The sequence below is a fragment of the Canis aureus genome, chromosome 10 (assembly GCF_053574225.1).
Source record: "Canis aureus isolate CA01 chromosome 10, VMU_Caureus_v.1.0, whole genome shotgun sequence".
Lineage (NCBI taxonomy): Eukaryota > Metazoa > Chordata > Mammalia > Carnivora > Canidae > Canis > Canis aureus.
The window spans coordinates 22,310,001-22,336,688 of NC_135620.1; the positions used below are offsets into that span (position 1 = coordinate 22,310,001).

The 26,688-nt window shown below is 36.5% G+C and overlaps 1 protein-coding gene across 3 annotated transcripts in view; it reads left to right on the plus strand.

The window, feature by feature from the left end:
• The window catches only part of RAD50 (RAD50 double strand break repair protein), a 92,109-nt gene that overhangs the window by 19,788 nt on the left and 45,633 nt on the right, over nucleotides 1-26,688 (plus strand). For 2 of the 3 annotated variants that reach the window (XM_077911612.1, XM_077911611.1), the window contains exons 4-11: nucleotides 1,374-1,559; nucleotides 1,914-2,118; nucleotides 17,366-17,494; nucleotides 17,729-17,894; nucleotides 19,505-19,698; nucleotides 21,073-21,279; nucleotides 22,775-22,957; nucleotides 23,486-23,643. In XM_077911612.1, coding sequence (XP_077767738.1) covers nucleotides 1,374-1,559; nucleotides 1,914-2,118; nucleotides 17,366-17,494; nucleotides 17,729-17,894; nucleotides 19,505-19,698; nucleotides 21,073-21,279; nucleotides 22,775-22,957; nucleotides 23,486-23,643 — 1,428 coding nt within the window. The remainder of the gene's footprint in view (nucleotides 1-1,373; nucleotides 1,560-1,913; nucleotides 2,119-17,365; nucleotides 17,495-17,728; nucleotides 17,895-19,504; nucleotides 19,699-21,072; nucleotides 21,280-22,774; nucleotides 22,958-23,485; nucleotides 23,644-26,688) is intronic. The other variant, XM_077911613.1, reaches the window with a different exon arrangement.

Sequence of the window (26,688 nt, forward strand, 5' to 3'; positions counted from 1 at the left end):
TGTTAAAAACCAAGTCTTTCTCCTTGGTGCCTTCTAACAAACCTCCCACAGCCTGATATTCTTACAGTGCTCTTCATCATAGCCAATGGCACCCCTATCCATACAGTGACAACAAACCAATAACCTCTATCTTGACACTTCTTTGCCCTCTATATTCAGTTCATTACCAGGTCCTGTGAATTTAACCTAAAGGTCTGTTGAATCTTTCTTTCCATCTGTGCAGTGTCCATTCGATTTCAAGCTACCATCATCTTTCTCTGGTCTAATGTGATAATCTCCTTTTTTAAAAATATTTTATTCATTTATTCATGAGAATACACAGAGAGGAGAGAGAGAGAGAGGCAGAGACGCAGGCAGAGGGAGAAGCAGGCTCCATGCAGGGAGCCCGACGTGGGACTCGATATCGGGTCTCCAGGATCAGGCCCTGGGCTAAAGGCGGTGCTAAACCGCTGACCCACTGGGCTACCCAGATAACCTCTTGATCTGTGTCATTCAATCCCCCAATAAAACATTCTCAGTGTATTTGGTGTAGTGTTTTCAAAATGCATATTGGAATATATAAATGACAATAAACACAGACACTGCTTCTGCCCTCCTAATCTAGTTATTAACAGATACTGAACAGAAGATAGGAAAGAAAATGTTGAATTTGTCCTTCTGATGAAAGGTATTGAGAGATCTCTTGGAATTGAAGGGCATGGAAGCTCCTGGCCCTAGGTATAATGATGTAGGGAGCTCATCTTTTAAAAGACCCTAAAGAAAAAAAATAAAAGACCCTAAAGACACTTCTCTGTTGGATTTATTTGTCTCTGTCACCTTAGAAGTTGAGGTCTACTGATTAAGAATCCTCCTTGGATTTGCTTAGGTGAGTATCACTAAAGTTTGTTCTCTTTTCACAGCGTGTCTGTTACTGAACAGTCCTTATCTAAACAACATAGTCTTCACATGTTTTTATTGGCACCATTGCCTGTCTACTATGGACCATCATGTTTTGTTTTATTCTTTTAAGCCTCTTATTTCTCTTATTTTCAAGTTCTGGAGATGTAAGGTAGTTTTCTCTGTTTACCATCTATAAATATTTTAAATTATCATATTTAAAAGTACAGACATGTAAAAAATCAATTTCTGGCATCTTTTCCTGTCCTGCCCTGTTTTACCTCCTTTTCATAATGGAACTGCTGATCATTTAAGAGTTAAACTTTTTACCCTGAGGAACCTATTGTAATGGGATGAATGAGGGGACTTTTATTTTTTTCTTCTTCTTTTTTTTTTTTAAAACAAGTACAGCATAAAGGATTGATTAAACAGTTAAATAAGTACAAATGGAGGGGTTCTTTTATTTTACATAAATTCTCAATTTTTGTTTTCTGTAGGCATGGTGAGAAGGTCAGTCTCAGCTCTAAGTGTGCAGAAATTGACCGAGAGATGATAAGTTCTCTTGGTGTTTCCAAGTCTGTGCTAAATAATGTCATTTTTTGTCACCAAGAAGACTCTAATTGGCCTTTAAGTGAGGGAAAGGCCCTGAAGCAAAAATTTGATGAGATTTTTTCAGCAACAAGGTTTGTAACCTTTAATGAGACTTTATAACCCATTAAAATATTGAGCAATGATATAATTTGGATGCTTCTTTTTTTAAAAGAGAAAAAGTTTTAAAAGTAAAATGTCATCAGTTATTATCTGTCATCCAGTAGTAACCAGTGGGCCTATTTCCTTTCTGTTTACTTTCTGCACATCTCTCTTGATCTGGCTAATAATTTTTATATAACTTTTTCATTTACCATTATATCATAAGCATTTTGTAAGTTACTAATAACTCTGTAAATGTTATCTTAACAACTGTGTAATATTCCATCATTTGAATCTACTGTAATTGCCTTGTACAGAAGTTTGATTTTTATTTAATATCTCCAAAGGTACATTAAAGCCTTGGAAACACTTCGGCAGGTACGTCAGACACAAGGTCAGAAAGTAAAAGAATGTCAAACAGAATTAAAATATTTGAAGCAAAATAAGGAAAAAGCTTGTGAGATACGTGATCAGATTACTAGTAAGGAAGCCCAGTTAACATCATCAAAGGAAATTGTCAAATCCTATGAGAACGAACTTGATCCATTGAAGGTAATTTGATTTCTTATATAATAAGAAAGTAAAAAAAAAAAAGAAAGAAAGAAAGTAACCTTTTATCGTGGTAGCACCCCTAAAGCACTTTATATAAATTTTAATATATATATTTCTTGAAAAAATTATCAGACACTATATAAAGTTATGGTTAATATCTTAGGTGTGTAATAGATGGTTAGTGTTAGAATTGCCCAAAGAGCTTGGATTTGAGAGTAGAAGGATTGGTACCATCATACTAAGTTACTAATGTAGATGTTTAGTAATTGAATAATAACCCCACTTTACACATTTTTATATATTTTTTTTTTATTGGAGTTCAGTTTGCCACCATGTAGCATATCACCCAGTGCTTATCACCCAGTCACCCCATCCCCCCACCCACCTCCCCTTCCACATTTCTATATTCTTAAGGAGATTTTTTTTTAATTGACACATCTTTCCAGGGAATTTTTGTAATTTTCAAGATGTTCTTAACATTGTACAGAATTTGGAATTGATGCATAACATGTTGATAATATTTGCATATGAGTTCAGCTTTCTAAACTTCTGTGGTTTATAAGAAAGGCTATAAAGACCATAAATAAAAATGCTGATTTCCTAAACATTTATTGAGTGTTTCCTGTGTGTGAAGGATATACATGGTATATGGTGCTTAGGGCTACAGGTACAAGAACTACTACAGGTACAAGAACTACAAGATTTTTTTAAAAATCATTTAAAGGTTACTGATCTGGCTTTTTAAACTTGTCTCCAAATACTGGTATAGATTTTTAAAGATTTTTTATTTGTCTATTTTAAAAGGTTTTTATTGTAATCATCTGGTTCTCATCATGACAAAAATATTCCTTAATCCCCATCATCTATTTCACCCATCCTCTCACCCATGTACACTCTGATAACCATTAATTCTTTATAGTTAAGAGTTTGTTTCTAGAGGTTTGTCTTTTTCCTTTTTTTTTTTTTTTGCTTTTGCTCATTTGTTTTGTTTCTTAAACTCCACATGAGTGAAATCAAATCAGTCTTTCTCTAATTTATTTCACTTGGCATTATACTTTCTAGTTCCATCCATATTGTTGCAAATAGCAAGATTTCATCAGTTTTTTTGGCTATTTAATATTCCACTGTTTTATACATCACATCTTTAACCATTCATCGGTTGATGGACACTTGGGCTGCTTCCATATTTTGGTTGTTGTAAATAATGCTGCTACAAACATAGGGGTGCATGTCTCCCTTTGAATTAGTGTTCCTGTGTTCTTTGGGTAATGCCCAGTAGTACAGTTGCTAGATCTTAGGGTAGTTCTGTTTTTAATTTTTTGAGGAACCTCCATACTGTTTTCCAGAGTGGCTGCACCAGTTTGCATTCCTACCAGTAGTGTACAAGAGTTCCTTTTTCTCTGCATCCTCAGCAGCACCTTGGGAGACATGAGATGATATCTCATTGTAGTTTTGATTTGCATTTCCCTGATGAGCAGTGATGTTGAGCATCTTTTCATGTGTCTGGATGTCTTCTTTGGAGAAACGTCTAACGTCTGTTCATGTCTTATGTCCATTTTTTAAGTGGATTATTTGTTTTTTGGGTGTTGAGTTGTATCAGCTCGTCGTATGTTTTGGATACTCACCCTTTTATCAGATATGTGATTTGCAGATATCTTCTTCCATTCTGTAAGTTAACATTACTTTGATGGCTTCCTTCACCGTGCAGAAGATTTTTATTTCGATGTAGTCCCAATAGTCTATTTTTGCTTTTGCTTCCCTTCCCTGAGGGGACCTGTCAAAAAAGTTGCTATGGCCTATGTCAGAGGAATTATTTCTTACACTCTCCTAGGATTTTTATGGTTTGAGGTCTCACATTTAGGTCTTTAATTTGTTTTATTTTTGTGTATGGTGTAAGAAAGTAGTCCATTCTTTTACATGTAGCTGACCATTTTTCCTGACATTTGTTGAACAGTCTTTTTTTCCCTTGGATATTCTTTCCTGCTTTTTTGAAAATTAATTGGCCATATTATTGTGGGTTTATTTCTGGATTTTCTGCTCTATTGATTGATGTGTCTCTTTGTATGCCAATACCATACTGTTTTGATCACTACAGCTTTGTACTATAACTTGAAATCTAGAATTGGATGTTTCCAGTTTTGCTTTCTTTTTCAAGATTGCTGTGGCTATTCAGGGTCTTTTGTGGTTCCTTACAAATTTTTGAATTGTTTATTCTAGTTCTGTGAAAAATGCTGTTGGTATTTTGATAGCATTAAATCTGTAGATTGCTTTTGGTAGTATAGACATTTCAACACTATTTGTTCTTCCAATCCATGAGCATGGAATGTCTTCCCACTTTATGTCATTTTCAGTTTCTTTCATCAGGATCCTATGGTTTTCAAAGTACGAGCCTGTCATTTCTTTGGTTAGCTTTACTCCTAGGTGTCTTACTGTTTTTGATGCAATTGTAAATGGGATTGTTTTCTAAATTTCGTTTTCTGCTGTTCCATTATTGGTGTGCAGAAACACAATTGATCCTGTGTCCTTCAACTTTACTGAATTTATCAGTTCTAGCAGTTTTTTGGTGGTCTTTCCAGTTACATGTCTATATATACAGGTGTGTGTGTATATATACATATTTAGAATGTATGATATATAGAGTTCACATGTACTATACATATATACAGTTTAGTGTATGTATACTATACATACATGGTTTAGTATACTATGCATTAATAGCATGTAGTATCATGTCACCTACAAATAGTGAAAGTTTTACTTCTTCCTTACCAATTTGGTTGCCTTTTGTCTCTTTTTGTTGTCTGATTGCTGTGGCTAGGACTTCTAGTACTATGTTGAATAAAAGTGGTTTTGTTCCTGACCTTGGGGAAATTCCGGTTCTCAGTCTTTCCCCATTGAGGATGATGTTAGCTGTGGGTTTTTCCTAGATGGTCTTTATTATGTTGAAGTATGTTCCCTCTAAACCACTTTTTTGAGGGTTTTTATCATGAATGGATGTTACACTTTGTCATATGTTTGTTCTGCATCTGCTGCAATGATCACATAGTTCTTCTCCTTTCTCTTATTGATGTGATGTATCATATTGATTGATTTTATGAATAGTGAACCAGTCTTGCAACCCAGGAATAAATACTACTTGATTGTGGTGAACGATTTTTTTAATGTATTGTTGGATTCGGTTTGCTCATATTTTGTTGAGGATTTTTGCATCTGTGTTCATCAGAGATAATGGCCTGTAGTTCGCTCTCTCTTTTTTTTTATGCTGTCTTTATCTGGTTTTGGTATCAGGGTAACACTGGCTTCAGAATGAATTTGGAAGCTTTTCTTCCTTCTGTATTTTTTGGAATAGTTTGTGAAGAATAGATACTAATGTTTCCTTACACGTTTGCTAGAATTTACCCGTGAAGTCATGTGGTCCTGGAGTTTTGTTTTGTTGGGAGTTTTTTGATTACTTCTTTAACTTGCTTGCTGGTTATTAGTCTGTTCAAATTTTCTATTTTTTCCTCATTCAGTTTTGATAGGTTATATGTCCCTAAGAATGTATCCATTTATTCTAGGTTGTCCAGTTTGTTGGCATATAGTTTTTTATAATATTCTCTTAAAATTGTTTGTATTTCTGTGGTGTTGGTTGTTACTTTTCTTCCTTTATTTGTGATTTTATTTGAGCACTCTCTTTGTGCTTTATTTATTTATTTATTTATTTATTTATTTATTTATTTTTTATGATAGTCACAGAGAGAGAGAGAGAGAGAGAGAGGCAGAGACACAGGCAGAGGGAGAAGCAGGCTCCATGCACCGGGAGCCCGACGTGGGACTCGATCCCGGGTCTCCAGGATCACGCCCTGGGCCAAAGGCAGGCGCTAAACCGCTGCGCCACCCAGGGATCCCCTATTTATTTATTTATTGACTAGTGGATTGGTGGGTCTGGCTAGGACCTTATCAGTTTTGTTGGTATTTTGAAAGAACCAGCTCCTGGGTTTATTGATCTATTTTGTTTCGTTTTCAGGATTTATTTATTTATTAGAGAGAAAGGTGAGGGGGGACGGGGGCGGGGGAGAGGGAGGCTCCCTGCTGAGCATGGAGCCCGACACCGGACTTGTTCTCACAACACTGAGATCATGACCTGAGCCAAAACCAAGAGTTGGATGCTTAACAAACTGAGCCACCCAGGTGCCCCTGCTTTGTCTTTTTTCCATTTCTATATCATTTATTTCTGCTCTAATCTTTATTATTTCCTTCCTTTTGCTGGTTTTGGGTTTTGATTGCTCTTCTTTTTCTAGCTCCTTAACGTGTAGGATTAGGTTGTTTATTTGAGATTTTTCTTCTTTAAGTAGGTCTGTATTACTATAAAATTCCCTGTTAGAATGACTTCTGCTATGTCCCAAAGATTCTGGACTGTTGTGTTTCATTTTCATTTGTTTCCATGTACTTTTTTTTTTTTTTTTTTACTTTTTTAATTTATTTTTTTAGGAATCTCTTCACCCAGCATGGAACTTAAACTTACAACCCTGATTTTAGTATATGTGCTGCCGAAGTGAGCACAGCTTACAACCCTGAGATCAGGAGTAGCATGTTCCTCCCACCAAGCCAGCCATGCACCCTTCCCTGTACTTTCTTCTATTTCCTGGTGACCCATTCGTTGCTTAGCATGTTATCTAACCTCCATGTACTTGTGTTCTTTTCACATTTTTTCTTGTGGTTGATGTCTGGTGTCATAGCTTTGGGGTCAGAAAAAATGCATGGGATGTCTGATCTTTTTGAAGTTGTTGAGACCTGTCTTGGGGCCTAATATATGATTTGTCCTGGAGAATGTTTCATGTACACTTGAAAAAGATTGTGTATTCTCGTGTATTAGGATGAAATATTCTGAATATGTCTATTCAGTCTATCTGTTCCAGTGTGCCATTCAAAGACCTTGTTTCCTGGTTGATTTTCTCTTTAGATGATCTGTCCATTGATGTAAGTGGGGTGTTTGTCTCCTATTATTGTATTACTATCAATTAGTTCCTTTATGTTTGTTATTAACTATTGTATGTATTTGGGTGCTCCTATGTTGGGTGCATAAATGTTCACAATTTTTGTATCTTCTTGTTGGATTGTCCCTTTGATTATTATATAGTATCTTTTTCTCTTGTTATAGTGTTTGTCTTAAAGCCTATTTTGTCCAATATAAGTACAGCTACCCCAGTTTCCTTTTAACATTCAATTGTGTGATCAGTGTTTCTCTATCCCCTCACTTTCAATCTGCAACTGCCTTTATTTATTTTTTTTAAAGATTTTATTTATTCATTCATGATAGACACACACACACACAGAGAGAGGGAGAGAGAGAGAAGAGAGAGAAAGAGGCAGAGACACAGATAGAGGGAGAGGCAGGCTCCACGCAGGGAGCCCGACATGGGACTTGATCACGGGTCTCCAGGATCATGCCCTGGGCCAAGGCAGGCGTTAAATCGCTGAGCTACCCAGGGATCCCTGCAACTGCCTCTAGGTCTAATTCTTTTTTTTTTTTTTTAGATTGTATTTATTCATGAAAGACAGAGAGAGACAGACACAGACAGAGAGAGAAGCAGGTTCCCTATAGGGGGCCCAGTATAGGAGTTGATCCCCAGAAGGAGATCATGCCCTGAGCCAAAGGCAGTTGCTCAGCCACTGAGCCACCCAGGCAGCCCCTGCCTTTGGGCCTAAAATGAGCCTCTGGTGACGCCTGGGTGGCTCAGTTGGTTGAGCATCTGCCTTTGGCTCAGATTATGCTCACTGGGTCCTGGAATTGAGACCTCATCGGGCTTCCTGCCCAACAGTCTGCTTCTCCTTTTCTCTCATTCTGCCCCTCACCACTGCTTGTTCGCTCTCAAATAAATAAATAAAATCTTTCAAAAAATGAAATAAAACGAGGCTCTGGTATAGGTCTTTTTTTTTTTTTTTTTTTTTTTTTTATCTCCATCCTGTAACCCTTTGTCTTTGATTGGAACATTTAGTCCATTTACATTCAAGGTAATTATTGATAAATATGTATTTATTGCCATTTTATTGTCTTATGGTTGTTTCTGAAGATTTTCTCTGATACTTTCTGTCTTTATCTCTTTCATATTTACTGGCTTTCTTTAGTGATATATGTCGATTTCTTTCTCATTATTCTTTGCATATTTATTAGTGGTTTTTGATTTGTTACCGTTAGGTTACCATTAGATTTGTATATAATCTCTTCTACATATAGTAGCCTATGTTAAGTTGATGGTCATTTAAGTTTAAACCCATTTACTTTTTTCCTCCCTACATTTTAGGTATATGACATAATACTTTACAGTTTTTATTTTGTGGATTTCTTGAGTGGTTTTTTTACAGAAACAGTCATTTTTCTTGGTTTGTGTTTCCTATCTTCATATTGTCATTTTGGGCTCCTTTCCACACACAGAGTCCCCCTTTAATATTTATTGCAGTGGGCTGAGTTAGTGATCATGAACTCCTTTAGTTTTTACTTGTCAGGGAAATTTTTGATCTCCTATTCTAAATGATAGCCTTTCTGGATAGAGTATTCTTGGCTATAGACTTTTCCCATTCAGCTCTTTAAATATATCATGCCACTCCTTTCTGGCTTGGAAAGTTTCTGCTCAGAAGTCAGATGATAGATACCCTTAAGGGGTTACCTTTGTATATAAGTGTCTTCTTTTCATCTTGATGCTTCAAATATTTTGCCTTTTTAATTACAGTATATACTATGATGTGAATCTGCTTTTACTGATTTTGTTTGGGGTCTCTGTGCCTCCTGAATCTGGATATCTATTTCCTTCCTCAAATTAAGGAAGTTTTCAGCTATTATTTCTTCATATAAATTATCTGCCGCATTTTCTCTCTCTTCTTCTAAGATTCTTATAATACAACTATTATTATATTTGGTGGCATCACTGAGTTCCCAAAGCCTGTTCTCATTTTGCATAATTCTTTTTTCTCCATTTTGTTCAGTTGGGTGACTTTCCATTAACCTCTCTTCTAGGTTACTATATCTTTCCTCTGTTTCTTCCAGCCTGCTATTCATTCCATCAATGTGTTTCTCATTTCATTTATTTATTTTTTTAAAGATTTTATTTATTTATTCATGAGAGACACACAAAGAGAGGCACAGACATAGGCAGAGGGAGAAGCAGGCTCCATGCAGGGAGCCCAATGTGGGACTCAATGCTGGGACTCCAGGATCACGCCCTGGGCTGAAGGCAGATGTCAACTACTGAGCCATTCAGGTGCCCCTCTCATTTCATTTATTGAGCTCTTTATATTTGCTTATGTTATTCATTAACTCTGCGTTAATGGTCTCACTATTGTCTTTTCTTCTTTTCTCAAGTCCAGTGCATATCCTTATGATCATTTATTTAAATTCTCCCAAGAGGCATATTATTTTTATCTGTTTCACTTAGATCCTTAGCTGTGGCCTTGTCCTCTTCTTAGATTTGGGAGAAATATCTCTGTCTTCTCATTTTTGTCTATCTCTCTGCCTGTTTCTGTGTGTCAGGAAAGTCAGCTATGTTTCCTATTTCTGAGAGTAATGGCTTTATGAAGAAGAGGTCCTGTAGTGCCCTGCCATATAGTGTCCCCTGTTCTATGGGGCCTGACCCTTCTGGGAGCATCTCCTATGTATGCTTCATGTGGGAGAAATATCTCTGTCTTCTCATTTTTGTCTATCTCTCTGCCTGTTTCTGTGTGTCAGGAAAGTCAGCTATGTTTCCTATTTCTGAGAGTAATGGCTTTATGAAGAAGAGGTCCTGTAGTGCCCTGCCATATAGTGTCCCCTGTTCTATGGGGCCTGACCCTTCTGGGAGCATCTCCTATGTATGCTTCATGTGATCTCCTTTTGTGTCCTGGCTGCTTTATCCTTCAAGCCAGTCAGTCATCTGCAGAGGCTGTCTTTGCCTATTGTGGGCAATGGTGGGTCCCTGGCCTGATTGTGGCATGTTTTAACTAGGTGTACTCTGATCTGCTTGTGAAATGAGATCTGTCACCACTGCCACTAGAACTGAAGCTTTGCAAAACTCCCAAGTTGGGAGATGGGGTGTTGGCAGAGATTTGGGCCAGTGTTTTGGGGGAGGAGACCTGCTACATTGGGACTGAGATGAGTGTGACAAGGACCGGAGGTTCCACTAGAGTGTGGAGGCTGTGTGTAGCTTGGTATAAGTTAGGTATTGAGTGTCAGGGCTCTGCTGGTTCCTACAGATGGCCCTGAGGGCTGGGTAGGGAAATGCCAATTCCTTTGTTTCTGGACCAATCCCTGAATGAACATTGCCTCTTTAGGACATGTTCTGAGATGAACAACTAACCTCCCCACTGTGTGCCCCAGGTGTTCTTTAGATTGCTCTTTCCACGGTATATGACTACTGGCTGTTTGTCCAGCATTTTCTCCAAGAGCAGCCTCATGGCTCTCTGAGCTTTCCTAGAGTCAAACACTTTGAAACTCCAGGCTGCTTGCAAGAACTCAAAAAATTCAGGCCCTCTTCGCTTTCTAAGCCGATCGCTCTGGGGATCCATTTTCCCCGTGTGCTACCCTGTATGTTAGTCTGTTTCCTCACTCTTCTCTGCAACTGCAGCTCCCTCCTCACCCAGGGCTCATAATCCCTTTTCTCCCAAACCACATCTCTACACTTCCTACCTTCTTCAGTGTGACCTTTTCTCTACCTTTAGCTGTGGAGTTTGTTCTGCCAGTCTTCAGATAGACTTCTGGGGTACGTAAGATGATTTAATAGTTATCTACTTGTATTTGTGGGATGAGGTGAGCCTAGGGTCCTCCTCTATTTCATTGCCATCCTCCAACTGCCTGATACAGATTTTTGGATTGTAAACTAGAAAAGCTTTGATTTTGATTCTCAGTATCCATTGACATTATTGCATTATTTAGTGAATATTGTTTTTTGCATAGCACTGTGCAGTTGCTCTTGGGGATGAAGAGGCCAAAACTTTGGACCTTGCTTTTAAAGAACTTAAAATCTATTTGGAGAAACAAGGATACTTTTTAAGAAGATAGTTAGGATCACAGAGGAGTAATTTAAAGAGCTATGCAAATAATATAGTTTAAAATATAGATTCTTTAGGAGCCAAAAGGTGTGGTGGCTGTAGCACAAGTAAGAAAAGAAAAATGGATAAATAGGACTTCCTCAAAATAAAAAAAAAAAAACTTGCTCTGCAAACTATATCATCAGGAAAGCAAAAAGACACAAAATGGGAAAAAATAATTGCCAGTCATCTATCTAAAAAGGGACTTTTTCCCGGAATATGTAAGAAACTCTTCATAACTCAGTAATAAAAAAAAATAACAATTTGAAAATGTACAAAGGATCTAAATAGATATTTTTCTAAAGAAGGTATATATCTGTCCAAAAACACATGAAATTTGACACCATTATTCATCACAAACATACAAACCAAAGCCACAGTAAGATACTACTTCACACCCACTGGAATAGCTGTAAATCAAAAAGACATACAATAGTGTTGATAAGGATAGGGAGAAATTGGAACCCTCATATATGGTGGTGGGAATGTAAAATAGTGCATTCTCATTGGAAAACAGTTAAGCAATTCCTTGAAATGTTAAACATAGAGTTAACATATGATCCAGCATTTTTTAAAAAATTTTTTATTTATTTATGATAGTCACACAGAGAGAGAGACAGAGGCAGAGACACAGGCAGAGGGAGAAGCAGGCTCCATGCACCGGGAGCCCGATGTGGGATTCGATCCCGAGTCTCCAGGATCACGCCCTGGGCCAAAGGCAGGCGCCAAACCGCTGCGCCACCCAGGGATCCCTGATCCAGCATTTTTGCTCCTGAGAATCTTACACCCAAGAGAACTTAAAAAAATTTATCTACAAAAAAAACTTGTATAGGGATGTTCATAGCAGCATTATTCATAATAGCCAAAAAATGGAAACCGTTAGCTAAATAAAATGTGGCATAACCTTACATTGAAATATTATTCAGCCATAAAAAGGAATGAAGTTCTGATACATGCTGCAACAGGCAAGAACCTCAAAAACACACTAATTGAAAGAAGCCAATTACACAAGACTGTATGTCATGTGATTACATTTATTTGAAACGTCCAAAATAGGCAAACTATAGAGACAGAAAATACATTAATGATTGCATTGGGTAGACGGTAGAATGGAATGAACAGTGATTGCTAATTGACACAGTTTCTCTTTTGGAAGTTGAAACATCCTAAGATTCGGTTATGGTAATGGTTGCACGATTCTATGAATATACTAACAAGAATTGAAAATCAGTACACTTTAAACAGGTGAATTTAATGATATGTGAATTCTATCTCAATAAAGCTGTTAGAAAAGAGGGGGATGGTCTTGAATAGAAATTGGTCACAAAGCCTTCAAAGGAGGAGGGATGGCTGAACTCTTCCTTAAAAAATGGGGAAAAATCAAACTGACTTGAGTAGAAGGCATTTTATGTATGTTTGTATTTTTTTTCTTTTAAAACTAATATGCTCACAGTGAAAAAAATTATGGAAAAAATATGAGTTGAAAAGTAAGAGATAATCTTCCTACTCCTCATTTCTGACCTTCCAGATACAGGCTACCTGCAGTTTTTCTTTTTATGTATATATACAGTATAAATGTATTTACATCTACATTTTTATATGTCTGTATTCACACATACAGTTTATTAAACAGGATCATGTGAGGAAGAGCCTGGGTTAAGTAAACCAGGGTAAAATGAGTGAGAGGGAATTGCAGTCAGATTATGGAGAACCATTGGGTTTAGAATTTAGTTTAATAGACAAAAGAATGATAAAGTATGAATGATAAGTGAAAAATGAAAGTATGAAAGTAAGAATGATATTTTAGAATGAGCTATCTGATTACCGTGTATAGATATTGTGTGGCAATTCCCAAGATACTGGAACACATTTTACCTTCTTTAGGAGCAGCCTGGTTAGAAAGGCACACATACAGCAGAGAGAGACAGGTGTAAGACCTCTAAGGAATAAGAAAGAGAATTTCTGTCTGAGTTGGCCAGAGAGGAATGAATTGGGGATATGATTTTGTTGACTATGAATAAGTGGGTAATTAGAGATGGAGAGGCAGTGAAAAACAAACTTTTCTTAAACAGTATCAAGAAAATCCATTTGGTAGAAACAACATTGTAAAGGAATGAATATCAAGATATGGCAAACAGATAACAACTGGCATTTGCTGAGTGGTGCCAGGATTCTAACTAAGGCTGTAACAAATAGTGAGGTATTGTTTCTTTTTTTTTTTTCAAGTTTTTATTCAAATTCTAGTTAATTAGCATATACTGTAATGTTGCTTTCAGGAGTAGAATTTAGTGATTCATCACTTACATATATATATATTGTTTCTTTATTTGTGTTTAGTTTTGATTAGTTCTCCCTGGGTTTAATTTTTATTCTCTGAGTCCTCATAGCCTATCCCAGTGTCTGGCACATAGCAGGTGGTTCAGAAAATATTTATTAAGTGGTTGATTTCAAAGTTTTTGTTTGGTTTGGTTTTAGCTCTAACGTACAAGGTTTCTTTCCTTCGTGGAACTAAACATAAAGTTTGAGTCCGATCACCTTCCCAGGAGTCCTCTAGAAGCCCGCTTCATTTCAATACTGCATTCATGCTTCTCATTTTTTATAGATTCCCTCTTTCTTTAGGAATTCTGTCATACTGCTTTATTCTCATCCCACCACAATCTGTCCTGACCTTGGCCCTTCTTTGCCTTCAGTGGAAACGCCTTGGGAAACTTGTTTTTGAATTCAAAAAATACCCTCTGGCCTGTTTGTGTATTCTTCCACACATAAGTTCATGGTTCTTGGATACCTGAACTTGCTCATGGTCTCATTTCACACTAACACCTAAGCTTTAAATACTGCTACATTTTGTGTTGTCTTTGTATTTGTCCTGGCTTCTTTTACCAGGTGGTGTGCTCTGGGAATAGAACCTGGGTTTTGTGCTGCAGGGACTGAACAGAAACACATATACATATAACACTGTATGTGAACTACACTGGAATGAAAATTGAGAAAAAAAAAACAGATTTCAAAGAAATGATATTCAGGATATGGTGGACTGGCTGGATTTAAGGAATGAAGTCACTAGAGGTGTCAAAATAGATCCAAGCCCAGATAAGGTTAATGCCAACAAAAGACAGTAATAGAAGCTGACAAGTTTCTGAGTGTAGTACCATAGCTGAGGTGTTAATATCCAGGGCTTTTAAGAATCAGTCTGGTCTCTTTGTTAAACTGCTCAAAAGACATTTTTCAGAACACAGAATTTTTTTCACAAGTGATATGAATGGTCCCATTCGTTGAGTGTCTATGATATGCTAGTCACGGATAAGAGTGCTTTAAAATGCACTGTGTAATAAGCCCTGTAGTAATCCTATGAGATTTTATAGGCAAGAAAACTGAGGCACAGATGTTCACATTGCACAGATGTTCCTATGGTGTGAAACCAGAATTTGAGTCCAGACTTCACTAAGTCCATATTTTTTAAGTCAGATTTATTGAAAAACAATTCACATATAGTAAAATCCACCTTTTGCAAAGTACGTAATTTGATAGTTTAGGCAAATGCATACGGTAGCATAACCATCACTACAGTTAAGATATAGAGCATTCACATTATCCCAAAAAAGTTCTCTGAAGTTTGTTTGTCGTCCCCTCCCTCTACTCTCAGCTCTTGGTAACCACTGATTTGTTAAGTCATAGTTTTGCCTTTTCTAGAATGTCATATAAATGGAATCATGTATTAGATAGCATTTTGTTTCTGGTTTTTAGCATAATCTTTTAAATCTTTTTAACTTACCTGTATTGCATGTATGAGTAGTTAATTTATTTTTACTGTTGAGGATAAATTGTGTGGATATATTATAATTTTTTCATTCCTTAGTTGATGGATAATAGTCTCTCTCCAGCTTCTAGCTATTAGGAATAAAATTGCTATAAACTTTGGTATACAGGCTTTTCAAGATATCTTTTCAAATTTCTTGGGTAACTTCCTAGTGGTAGGTTGCTAGGTTGTATGGTAAGTGTATGTTTAACCTTATGAGCTGCCAAACTACTTTTCAAAGTGATTGTACCATTTTGTAGTCCTGCTAACAACATATAAGAGTGAAGTTGCTCTTCATCCTTCACACTATTTAGTATTTTCAGTCTTTTTTATTGTAGCCATTATAGCATGGTAGTATCTGCAAATGTTTTTTTTTTATCATAATTTTTATTTATTTTTTTTCTAATGCTTATAGATGTTAAGTGTCTTTTTATGTGTTTGCCATATCTTCTTTGCTAAGTATCATTCAGATATTTGCCTATTTCTTTTTTTTTTTTAAGATTTATTTATTTACGATAGAGAGAGAGAGGCAGAGACACAGGCAGAGGGAGAAGCAGGCTCCATGCGGGGAGCCCGATGTGGGACTCGATCCCAGGTCTCCAGGATCATGCCCTGAGCCAAAGGCAGGCACTAAACTGCTGAGCCACCCAGGAATCCCCTATTTGCCTATTTCAAATGGGATTTTTGTCTTTTATTTGGCTGTGGGATTTCTTTTTATTGTGGATATAGGCCCTTATCATGTGTGTGTTTTGCAAATACTGTATTTTATTAACTGCTTTTCCAAGAGCAGCAGTTTTTAATTTTGATGAAATCAAGTTTATCCTTTTTTCCTCATACAGTTTGTTTGGTTTCCTAATTGGAAATCTTTGCCTGACCCAAAATCACAAAAATTTTCTTCTCTGTTTTATAGTTTGCATTCTTACATTTAAGTATATGCTCCATTTCAGGTTAATTTTTTATATGGTGCAAGATAAAGTTGAGATTTACCTTGTTCCAGTACCCAGAGCCTATAGTGTTAGCAGCGACACCACCCTGCCTCCAATCTTACCTCACATTATTAAGAATGTGACTTCATGCACATTGAGTCCTCCAGGTCTCCTATTTAGCTAGTAGTCTCGTAAGGGTTAGAGTGAATGTATAGCAGCATCTTAAACAATGTCTTCAATATAGTAGGCATTGATGCAATGATAGCTATGAATTATAATCGGTAAAATTATTCCTTTGATTTAGCTAATAACATAGCACCAATTTCATGTGTGGGGATGCATTACTAAACAAAGTTCCTGTTTTTATGGTGATTACATGCTACATGTTAATATACAAATCACAAGATATGGTATTACTATAACTTTATTAAATGACATTGAAATTAAGGGTGTATTTAGGTACACCAGTGAAAGCTAAAGTTGATATAAAAGCACTCTACTAGTGTGGCAGTTTTTAAAATTAGGGTTTTTTTCCTCCCCAGAATTTTATTTTATTTTATTTTATTTTATTTTATTTTATTTTATTTTATTTTATTTTATTTTATTTTATTATTTTATTTTTTATTTTTTATTTTATTTTATTATTTTATTATTTATTTTATATGAATGAGACTAAGAACAAGAGTATGGAGGAAAGGGAGAGAGAATCTGAAGCAGACTGAGCACAGAGCCTGATTGGGGCTCGATCCCACAACTGGGAGATCATGACCTGAGCTGAAACTGAGTCAGACATTTAACCGACATAGCCACCCAGGCACCCCTTCTCAGAAGAGGAATTGGTCAGCCTTGGAATTGTAGAGGCAAACATTAGAAGAGTATCCTCAGTGTCAGTCCAAGGAAAGAACACTCTGAGCCTGGTTTTAAGTATTCCTAGGAGATCAGGCAACCAACTGTCCCTGGAAGCAGGCCAGTGAGATCATCTGTCACACTTCACTTGCTCAGAATTCTCTGCGCTTGAGCAGACTTTGAATCAAAATATAGTTTTCTGTCTAAATTTTGCCTTCAGCCTCAGAATGCACTTGTGACTCATGATGAGTTTCTCGCCCACTCAGTAGTTTTGTTTTTTTTTTTAAATAAATGAGCCTGTTAAAGATTAAGTTTTTATAATGTGGTACTTTACATAATGTGACTCTACCCAGTGAATGAATGACTTTTGTGGGAGGTGTTGAGGGTAGGACATGGGCTTTGGAGCTAGAAGTGGTGTTTTAATTACTGATTTTTTTTTAGTAGCTCTGAGAAGTTGTGCAAATTATTTAATGTCTCTGATCCTCAGTTTCTCAGTGCCTCCTATAACTTACAGCATTATTAGCATTAAATGAGAGAGATCACTTTTACTAAGTATCTAGCCCAGGACATCTTTATTCTTTTCATTCATTTCCACTATAAACTGTAGTGAAATTTATGTAGAGTATTGGTTTATTTTCAGAATCGTCTAAAAGAAATTGAACAAAATCTCTCTAAAATAATGAGACTTGACAATGAAATTAAAGCCTTGGATAGCCGAAAGAAGCAAATGGAGAAAGATAATAGTGAACTGGAACAGAAAATGGAAAAGGTTTGTGGTGGTAGAATTTTATTCTCCTTCAGAATTTTGAGATTATTATAATGAGCCTTATTTGAATCCATTTGCCACTCATATTTCGGAAAAAATACAAATCTTGATGTTTGTGTGACTTCCATGTATGTGTTAAAAGAAAGGATTTTGAATAAGCTTTGTTTCATATTTTGTACCTTAGAGTGATAACTTCTATTTATTCAATAAAGCTCTTTATTTTGGTTCTCTACACAGGTTTTTCAAGGGACTGATGAGCAACTAAATGACTTATATCACAATCACCAGAGAACAGTAAGGGAGAAAGAAAGGAGACTGGTAGACTGTCAGCGTGAACTGGAAAAGTTAAATAAAGAATCAAGGCTTCTCAATCAGGAAAAATCAGAACTGCTTGTTGAGCAGGGTAGGACAAAATGTTAACTTGGTCTTTTTTCCAACTTTGCATTTTCTGCATGAATGATGAATCTCCAGGAAATTATGCTGAGTGAAAAAAGACAATCTCAAAAGATGGCTTTTACAGTATGTTTTCATTTATATAACTTTTTTGAAATGTCAAAATTTTAGAAGCAGAGGACAGATAAGTGATTGCCAGGGTTACTGAGTAGGAGGAGGGGCAGGAGGTTTAGTATGGTTATGGTTATAAAAGGGACAAGGGCAAAAAAACAGGGGTACCAGAGTGGCTCAGTCAGTTAAGCGTCTGCCTTTGGTTCAGGACATGATTCCAGGGTCCTGGAATTGAGCCCCACATTGGACTCCCTGCTCAGTGGACAGCCTGCTTCTCCCTCTCCCTCTCCCTCCCCCTGTTTGTGCTTGCTCTCTCTCTCTCTCTCTGTCTCTCAAATAAAGTTTTTATTAAAAAAAAAAAAGGTAAAAAAAAGTAACAAGTATGGTTACAGTTATAAAACCTTATGGTTACAAAAGTTTATTGTGGTATTTGAACTGTATTATGTTCACTGTCATATAGAACTTAATATGCACAAGCAGATAAAAGTAACACTGGGGAAATCTAATAAAACTGATGAATTGTATCAGTGTCAATATCTGACTGTGAAATTATGCTATAGTATTACAAAATATTACTAAAGGAAATACTGTTTTTCTTTTTTTTGGGCCGGGCCGTCGGCGCCCCCGGGGCCTGCGCGGGAACGGAGGCGGCAGCCTGTTTTTCTGCTCACAACAATTCTGACACCAGATGTGTGGGTTTTTCCATACCAAGTAATTTAATTCTCCAATTCTCAGCAGACAGAATTCAGCTCTTGAGACTAATTGTCTGGAGTCATGAACCAGTACCTTGATGTGTTCTCACCACCCTGAAAGCTCTCTGAACACTGTTGTTCAGGGTTTTTATGGGAAAGTTCCATTATATAGGCATGGTTGGATAAATCGTTGGTGATTGAATTAATCTTCAGCTGCTCTGTAGAGTTGAGAAGGTGGATACTGAAAATTCCTACTCTATAATCACATAGTTCTTTTGACAACCAGCTCTCATCCTTTTAAGAGTCACCTCATTAGAATAAACTCAAGTATGGCTGAAAAGGACTTAAAATGAATAACAAAAGATGCTCTTTTCACCTGTATCACTCAGAAATTCTAAGAGTTTTGGTTGTTTTGTGTTAGGAGGCAGGGACAAAGACCAAATATGTATTTCTTATTATGTCACAATACCACATTTACCAATGAGGAGATCTGGGTAAAGGCTATAAGAGATTCTATTGTGTTTTGTTTTTTTTTATAGCTGCATATGAATGTACAGGTTTTTAAATTTTTTTAATTTTTTTTATTTATTTATGATAGTCACAGAGAGAGAGAGAGAGAGAGGCAGAGACACAGGCAGAGGGAGAAGCAGGCTCCATGCACCGGGAGCCTGATGTGGGACTCGATCCTGGGTCTCCAGGATCGCGCCCTGGGCCAAAGGCAGGCACCAAACCACTGTGCCACCCAGGGATCCCCAGGTTTTTTCATTTTTAAAAAAACCAGTTGAAAATAGAATCATTATGGTTGTGTTTTTTAAAGGTCGTCTACAGCTACAAGCAGATCGGCATCAAGAACACATCCGAGCTAGAGATTCATTAATTCAATCTTTGGCAACACAGCTAGAATTGGACGGCTTTGAGCGTGGACCATTCAGTGAAAGACATATTAAAAATTTTCACAAACTTGTGAGAGAGAGGCAAGAAAGGGAAGCAGAAATTGCCAGCCAACTGATGGTAAATGCTTCTATATTCTTTTGTTTGTGTCAGATTCTCTAGTGATATTATAGTTTTAATTTTTGGGTGGACCTCTGACAAAATGAGTTTTGTCAGATTTTCAGGTTAGTGTTAGGATATAATCTATATGAGATAGAACAAAACTTTATGGAAGCAACTTTCCTCAGTTTTTTTTTTAATAATAAATTTATTTTTTATTGGTGTTCAGTTTGCCAACATACAGAATAACACCCAGTGCTCATCCCGTCAAGTGCCCCCCTCAAGTGCCCGTCACCCATTCACCCCCACCCCCTGCCCTCCTCCCCTTCCACCACCCCTAGTTCATTTCCCAGAGTTAGGAGTCTTCATGTTCTGTCTCCCTTACTGGTATTTCCTACCCATTTCTTCTCCCTTCCCTTCTATTCCCTTTCACTATTATTTATATTCCCCAAATGAATGAGACCATATAATGTTTGTCCTCAGTTTTTTTAAGGATAAAAATATGAAGAAAATACAGGCTATATTTTAAATTTGATTTTAAGTTAAATTTCTTTTCTCTTTTTCCAGTTTTACTGAGAAATAATTAACATATACAACTCTAGAAATATCAGAAAGGGAGACAGAACATGAGAGACTCCTAACTCTGGGAACGAACAAGGGGTGGTAGAAAGGGAGGTGGGTGGGGCGTGGGGGTGACTGGGTGATGGGCACTGAGGGGGGCACTTGATGGAATGAGCACTGGGTGTTATTCTATATGTTGGCAAATTGAACACCAATAAAAAATAAATTTAAAAAAATATACCACTCTATATGCTTAAGGCATATGTCATGATGGACTGATTTACATATATTGTGAAATGATTACCACAATAGGTTCAACTAATACCCATTTCCTCATGTAGTTACAATAAAAGAATATTTACCTTGTGATGAGACTCTTAGGATGTACTTCCTTAACAACTTTTCTATGTATTATACAGCAGTGTTAGCTGTAGTCCTCATGGTATACATTATATCCATAGTACCTACTAATCTTATAACTGGAAATTTGAACCTTTTGACCACTGTCCTTCAATTCTCTCTCCTCTCGCCTTTTGCCTCTGATGACCACAAATCTAATCTTTCTATGAGTTTTTTTGTTTTTTGGGTTTGTTTTTAAATTCCATATATAAGTGAGATCACACAGTATTTGTCTTCCAAATTTTCTTTTTAAAGGTGATTATAAAGAAAAAGTTTGCTCGTAGTTACTAATAATTCTCTCTGGTTGATAGTCATTATATTTTTTACTTTGCTATATTTTCCTTAGTGTGCATGTGTTAATTTTGCATTTAAGAAACTTTATTAATAAATTGTTCAGTGAAAAAAATTGTTAATGCTCATTCTTCTCATATGTAGAATGACTTTGCAGAAAAAGAGACTCTGAAACAAGAACAGATAGATGAGATAAGGGATAAGAAAACTGGACTGGGAAGAATAATTGAGCTAAAATCAGAAATCCTAAGTAAGAAGCAGAATGAGCTGAGAAATGTGAAGTATGAATTACAGCAGTTGGAAGGATCTTCAGACAGGATTCTTGAACTGGACCAGGAGCTCTCAAAAGCTGTAAGATATTATTTGAGTAATCTATTAATTTTAAGATATCAAATGTTTAGAATCTTATATTCTGAGGTATATTGCCTATTGCTAATCGTTAAGATTATGGCATTTCAATAAAAATGTCAACCTTGTCTATGAATCTCATACAAAATGAAAACATCTGAATATTTAATCATACCAACTCTTTGATTCTGGAACTAGGTGGATTGAAAATTAGAATCACTTCCGAAGCTTTTAAAAAAGACTTATGCTTAAACCTTACCTCAGACCTTGTTAATCAAAATCTCTAGATTGGGGAATAGAAATATGTGTTCCAGGGGTGCCTAGGTGACTCAGTTACTTGAGCATCTGCCTTCAACTCAGGTCAGGATCCCAGGGTCCTGGGATTGAGTCCCATGTCAGGTTCCCCACTCAGCGAGGAATCTGCTGCTCCCTCTGGCCCTTTCCTTGCTCATGCATGTTCTCTCTCTCTCTCTCTCTCTCTCTCTGTAATAAGTAAAATCTTTAAAAGAAAAAAAAACGTGGGGTGCCTGGGTGGCTCAGTGGTTGAGCATCTGCCTTTGGCTCAGGTCGTGATCCTGGGCTCCTGGGATTGAGTCCCACATCAGACTCCCCACAGGGAACCTGCTTCTCCCTCTACCTATATCTCTGCCTCTCTCTGTGTCTCTCGTGAATAAATGAACACAATCTTTAAAAATAAATAAATAAACAAATAAATAGAAAAAAGAAAAATGTGTTCCCAACAAAACCAGGTGATTGTTATGAGTACCTTGGCTAAGAAACACTTACCTAAGTTAAAAAAAGTATTTTCCCTCTAGGTTCCAAACACTGTAGATTTTATATGATTCTTGACATGTTCTCACTTTGTGTGTGGTAGAAATTTTCTTAGACCATCTCTTCTTTTCATGAATTTCCAAGTTTCTCTTCCTCATTTCTAATCTGTCCCCTTCCTTCACATTTCTGCCACCAAAGTGGGCATCCTAAAGCTTGGCTAATCTCCCTCTCAGATCCCATCTTGATAATATAAGTAAACATTTCTATTTGCTCTGTACCATCTACCATACATTTTTGTCAGTTTAGCAGTTTGTCACAATATTGCCTTGTGATGGCAAAGCATTGGTCAGAGACCGTATTACACTATTTTATGGTTTCTACATGCCAAGCAATGTAATGAGTTACATGGGTACTTGATAAATAATTACCAACTAAAGGGTCACTAAACTGTATATGTAGGTATATTTTTCTCAGTTTTACACTAAATTCTCACTTTTCCCTCCTGTTTGTCCTTCCAAGATTTATTAACTAATTTTCTACCATTATAACCTAGTAAGATAACTTTATAAGAATTTCTTTAAAAATCTTATTTCTTATGCTTTTTCTCTTCTTGGATAAAGGTAAACAGTAATATTTTGGTAATTCTGATGAATAGTTGATTTCTAATACATTTTGTCTTTATTTTAACACAAAACATATAAACTTGTGTGTTTGAATTATTAATAAGGAACGTGAGCTAAGCAAGGCTGAGAAAAACAGCAATGTAGAAGTTCTAAAAACAGAAGTAATAAGCCTTCAAAATGAGAAAGCAGACCTAGATAGGACCCTGCGTAAATTGGACCAGGAGATGGAACAGTTAAACCATCATACAACAACACGCACCCAGATGGAAATGCTGACCAAAGACAAAGTATGACTTTCTTTTTGTTCTAATTATACTTTCTGGTATTTAAAATAATTTACATTCATAATAGATGCACTGTGAAGTGTTTAGGTGGTGCTGGCAATGTATTTTAGGAGTTAAGTGAGCTTAATACTCTATAAAAAAGACTTCAGAGCAGAACTGTTTTCTGATTACAAAAATTAATAATACAGAAGTGTATATACACATGCCCATTGCTATTAATTTTTATTATATATCATACAGAAATTTTAATTTTTATATATTGTCAGACTCTTTTCTCTTATGGCACAGAAAGGCAATTCCCACTGTGAAACTTCAAGACGTTTTTTTATTTTCTTCTTGCATTCTATTGTTTTATTTTTTAAGCCTAGAATTTTAATCAGTCTAAAATTTATTTTGTTCTGAGCCACCTAGCTGGCTTAGTCGGTAGAGGATGTAACTCTTGATCTCAGATTTGTAAATTAAAATTTATTTTTGTTCTTGATACAATGTGCAAAATCTTGGACTTTATTTAAAATTTTTTTTTTTCTGTAGGCTGACAAAGATGAACAAATTAGAAAAATAAAATCTCGACACAGTGATGAATTAACTTCATTGTTAGGATATTTTCCCAACAAAAAACAGCTTGAAGACTGGCTTCATAGTAAATCAAAAGAAATTAATCAGACCAGGGACAGACTGGCCAAATTGAAGTAAGTAGTTGTAACATTTGAAGATGTACTATAGATCCCTTATCTCATGTTTTTATTTTTCATTGCTTTAGTTGTTTTATTATTTATTGTTATAAACTGGTATGTTTTGTGTTAATTGACTTTGGTTCTTCTGTATTTTATAAATCAAGTGAAATGTTGAAATTGATTTGGGCCTTTTGTTCCTTAAAAGTTTGCAGAATTTAATGAGAGGATTAAAATTCTCCTTTACAAAAAGCAACGCTTGACACTGTAAAGCTAATGGTAGAAAATTTAGGGGGAAGGCTTCATTATATTGAAATCGACAAATATTTTCTTGGACCTGACATGAAAAGCATAGGCAGCAAAAGCAAAAATAGATAAATGCGACTACGTTAAACTTAAAAATTTCTACACAGCAAGGAAACAATTATGGAAAGGGCAGCTGACAGAATAGGAGAAAATATTCAAACCATTTATCTAATAAGTGATAATTACCTAGAATATGTAAAGCACTCCTGTAATTCAACAACACAAAAACAAATAATTGCATTAAAAAATGGGCAAAGAATTTTTCCCATTCTCCAAAGACCATATACAAATGGCCAGTAAGTATATGAAAAAGTACTTGAGTCATCAGGGAAATACAGATGAAAACCACATGATATATCACTTCACACCAGTTTAGGAAGGCCACTACCAAAAAAGAAAAACCAGAAAGTAAGTATTGGTGAGGATGTTGAGAAACTGGAACCTTTGTGCATTGTTAGCGGGAATATGAAATGATATAGGTTATAGAGAAAATGGAGGATCTTAAAAAAAATAAAAATAAAGTACCAGATATTGCAGCAATCCCATTTCTGAGTATACAAAAGCATCGAAAACATGATCTTGAAGAGATTTTTGCAAATCCATGTTCATTACAGCATTAGTGTCAGCAGCCAGATGATGAATGGATAAAGATTTGGTGGATATTTGTGTATATATTACTCAGCTTTAAAAAAGAAGGAAATCCTGGGGTGCCTGGCTAGCTCATTCAGTTGGGCATGTGACTCTTGCTCTCCAGGTTGTGAGTTCAAGCCCCACATTGAGTGTAAAGCTTACTGAGGGTTGGGGGGTAGAAATCCTGTCGTGCACTAATTGGGTGAACTTTGAAGATATTTTTGCTAAGTGAAATAATCTAGTTACAAAAGGACAAATACTGCATGATTCCACTTATGTGAGATACCCAAAGAAGTCAAACTCTTGAAAACAGTAGAATGATGGTTGCTAAGAAGTAGGGAAAGGGGGAAAAGGGAATTGTTGTTCAATGGTTACAGAGTTTCAATTTTTTCAAGATGTAAAAGTTTCAGAGATGTATAGCACAACAATGTGATATAGTTAATGCTACTGCACTGTATACTTAAAAATGATCAAGATGGTAAAGTTTATATAATTTGGTTTTTACCACAATAAAGTGATCACTTTATTCTGTTGTCACTTTGCACTCAAAGTGTCAAGAGAGTCAAAAATTCAATACAGGTATTTGAGAAGATCACGAATTCACTTTTGGCCATGTTTGTGTTTCTTACGGAAATGTCTATTAGGGAATAGAATATTAGAGCTTGAAGTTCAGGAGATTGGAAGTTGTTGCTTTGTGAATGACTAATAATTGGAATCATTAGTATAGACTATCATCTTAAAGGGGTTATATGAAGAAAAGAGAAAAACATTTACTGTTGGTAAGCAAAGCAAGAGGAGAAAGTGAAGGAAACTAGAATTCAGGGAGCTGGAGGGAGCCAGACAGGAGTAGTTCTTGACATTTTGAGAAAATAGACCTTCAAGGAGGGGGTCAGGAGTGTTAGGTGCTAAGATAGTGATGTTGACAACCATTGCTCAGTGGCTGGGATGGCCAAAGCATCACCTTTATTTTTGCCAAAAAATAAATAAAGGAGTGTTAGGTGCTAAGATAGTGATGTTGACAACCATTGCTCAGTGGCTGGGATGGCCAAAGCATCACCTTTATTTTTGCCATATTTTTACTGTGACTCATAATGGAAAGTATCAAGATGTAGCACACATGGACTTATACACATTAATCTGAAATAAGTTTCTCAAAATAGTTTGTGTCCTAACCATGGGTAGTCTGTTCCAATGTATTTTATTGTCTCATTTTTAAATATATGCTGAATATGATCCATTATATTGACTTCATAATGACTTGCCTAGTGCATCATAACCTGCAAACCCTCATCTATATTGGTATGGAGGTTGGCTAGGATAATTTTAGGAGTTGTAGTGGAGATGAATTATACTATTGAGCAAGGTCTTTGATGAATGAGAGGGAATGGATAATGTCATAAGTAGATGACAGCAACAAGGAAGGGATGAAGTGGGATCCCTGGTGGCTCAGCAGTTTAGCGCCTGCCTTTGGCCCAGGGCATGATCCTGGAGTCCTGGGATCGAGTCCCACGTCAGGCTCCCGGCATGGAGCCTGCTTCTTCTTCTTCCTCTGCTTGTGTCTCTGCTTGCCTCTCTCTCTCTCTCTCTCTCTCTCTCTCTCTCTCTCTATGTATGTCTATCATGAATAAATAAATAAAATCTTTTTTTAAAAAAAAAGGAAGGGGGATCCCTGGGTGGCGCAGCAGTTTGGCGCCTGCCTTTGGCCCGGGGCGCGATCCTGGAGACCCGGGATCGAATCCCACGTCGGGCCCCCGGTGCATGGAGCCTGCTTCCCCTCTGCCTAGGTCTTTGCCTCTCTCTCTCTCTCTCTCTGTGACTATCATAAATAAATAAATATTAAAAAAAAAAAAAAGGAAGGGATAAAGGTCTTACAGGAGTGAAGGGAAGTGTATTCTTTGTATCCTGTAAGTGTAAGGGAAGTGTATCCTATAGTTCTTTCAGGAGTGAAGGGAAGTGATACTGTGAAAGGTTCAAAGGGAATTAAGAGAATGTTCTCCCTTTCTCTTCTCTCTCTCCAGTATGTCCAGCAAGCATATTCTTTTTTTTTTTTTTAAGATTTTATTTATTTATTTATTCATGAGAGACACAGAGAGAGAAAGGCAGAAACACAGGCATAGGGAGAAGCAG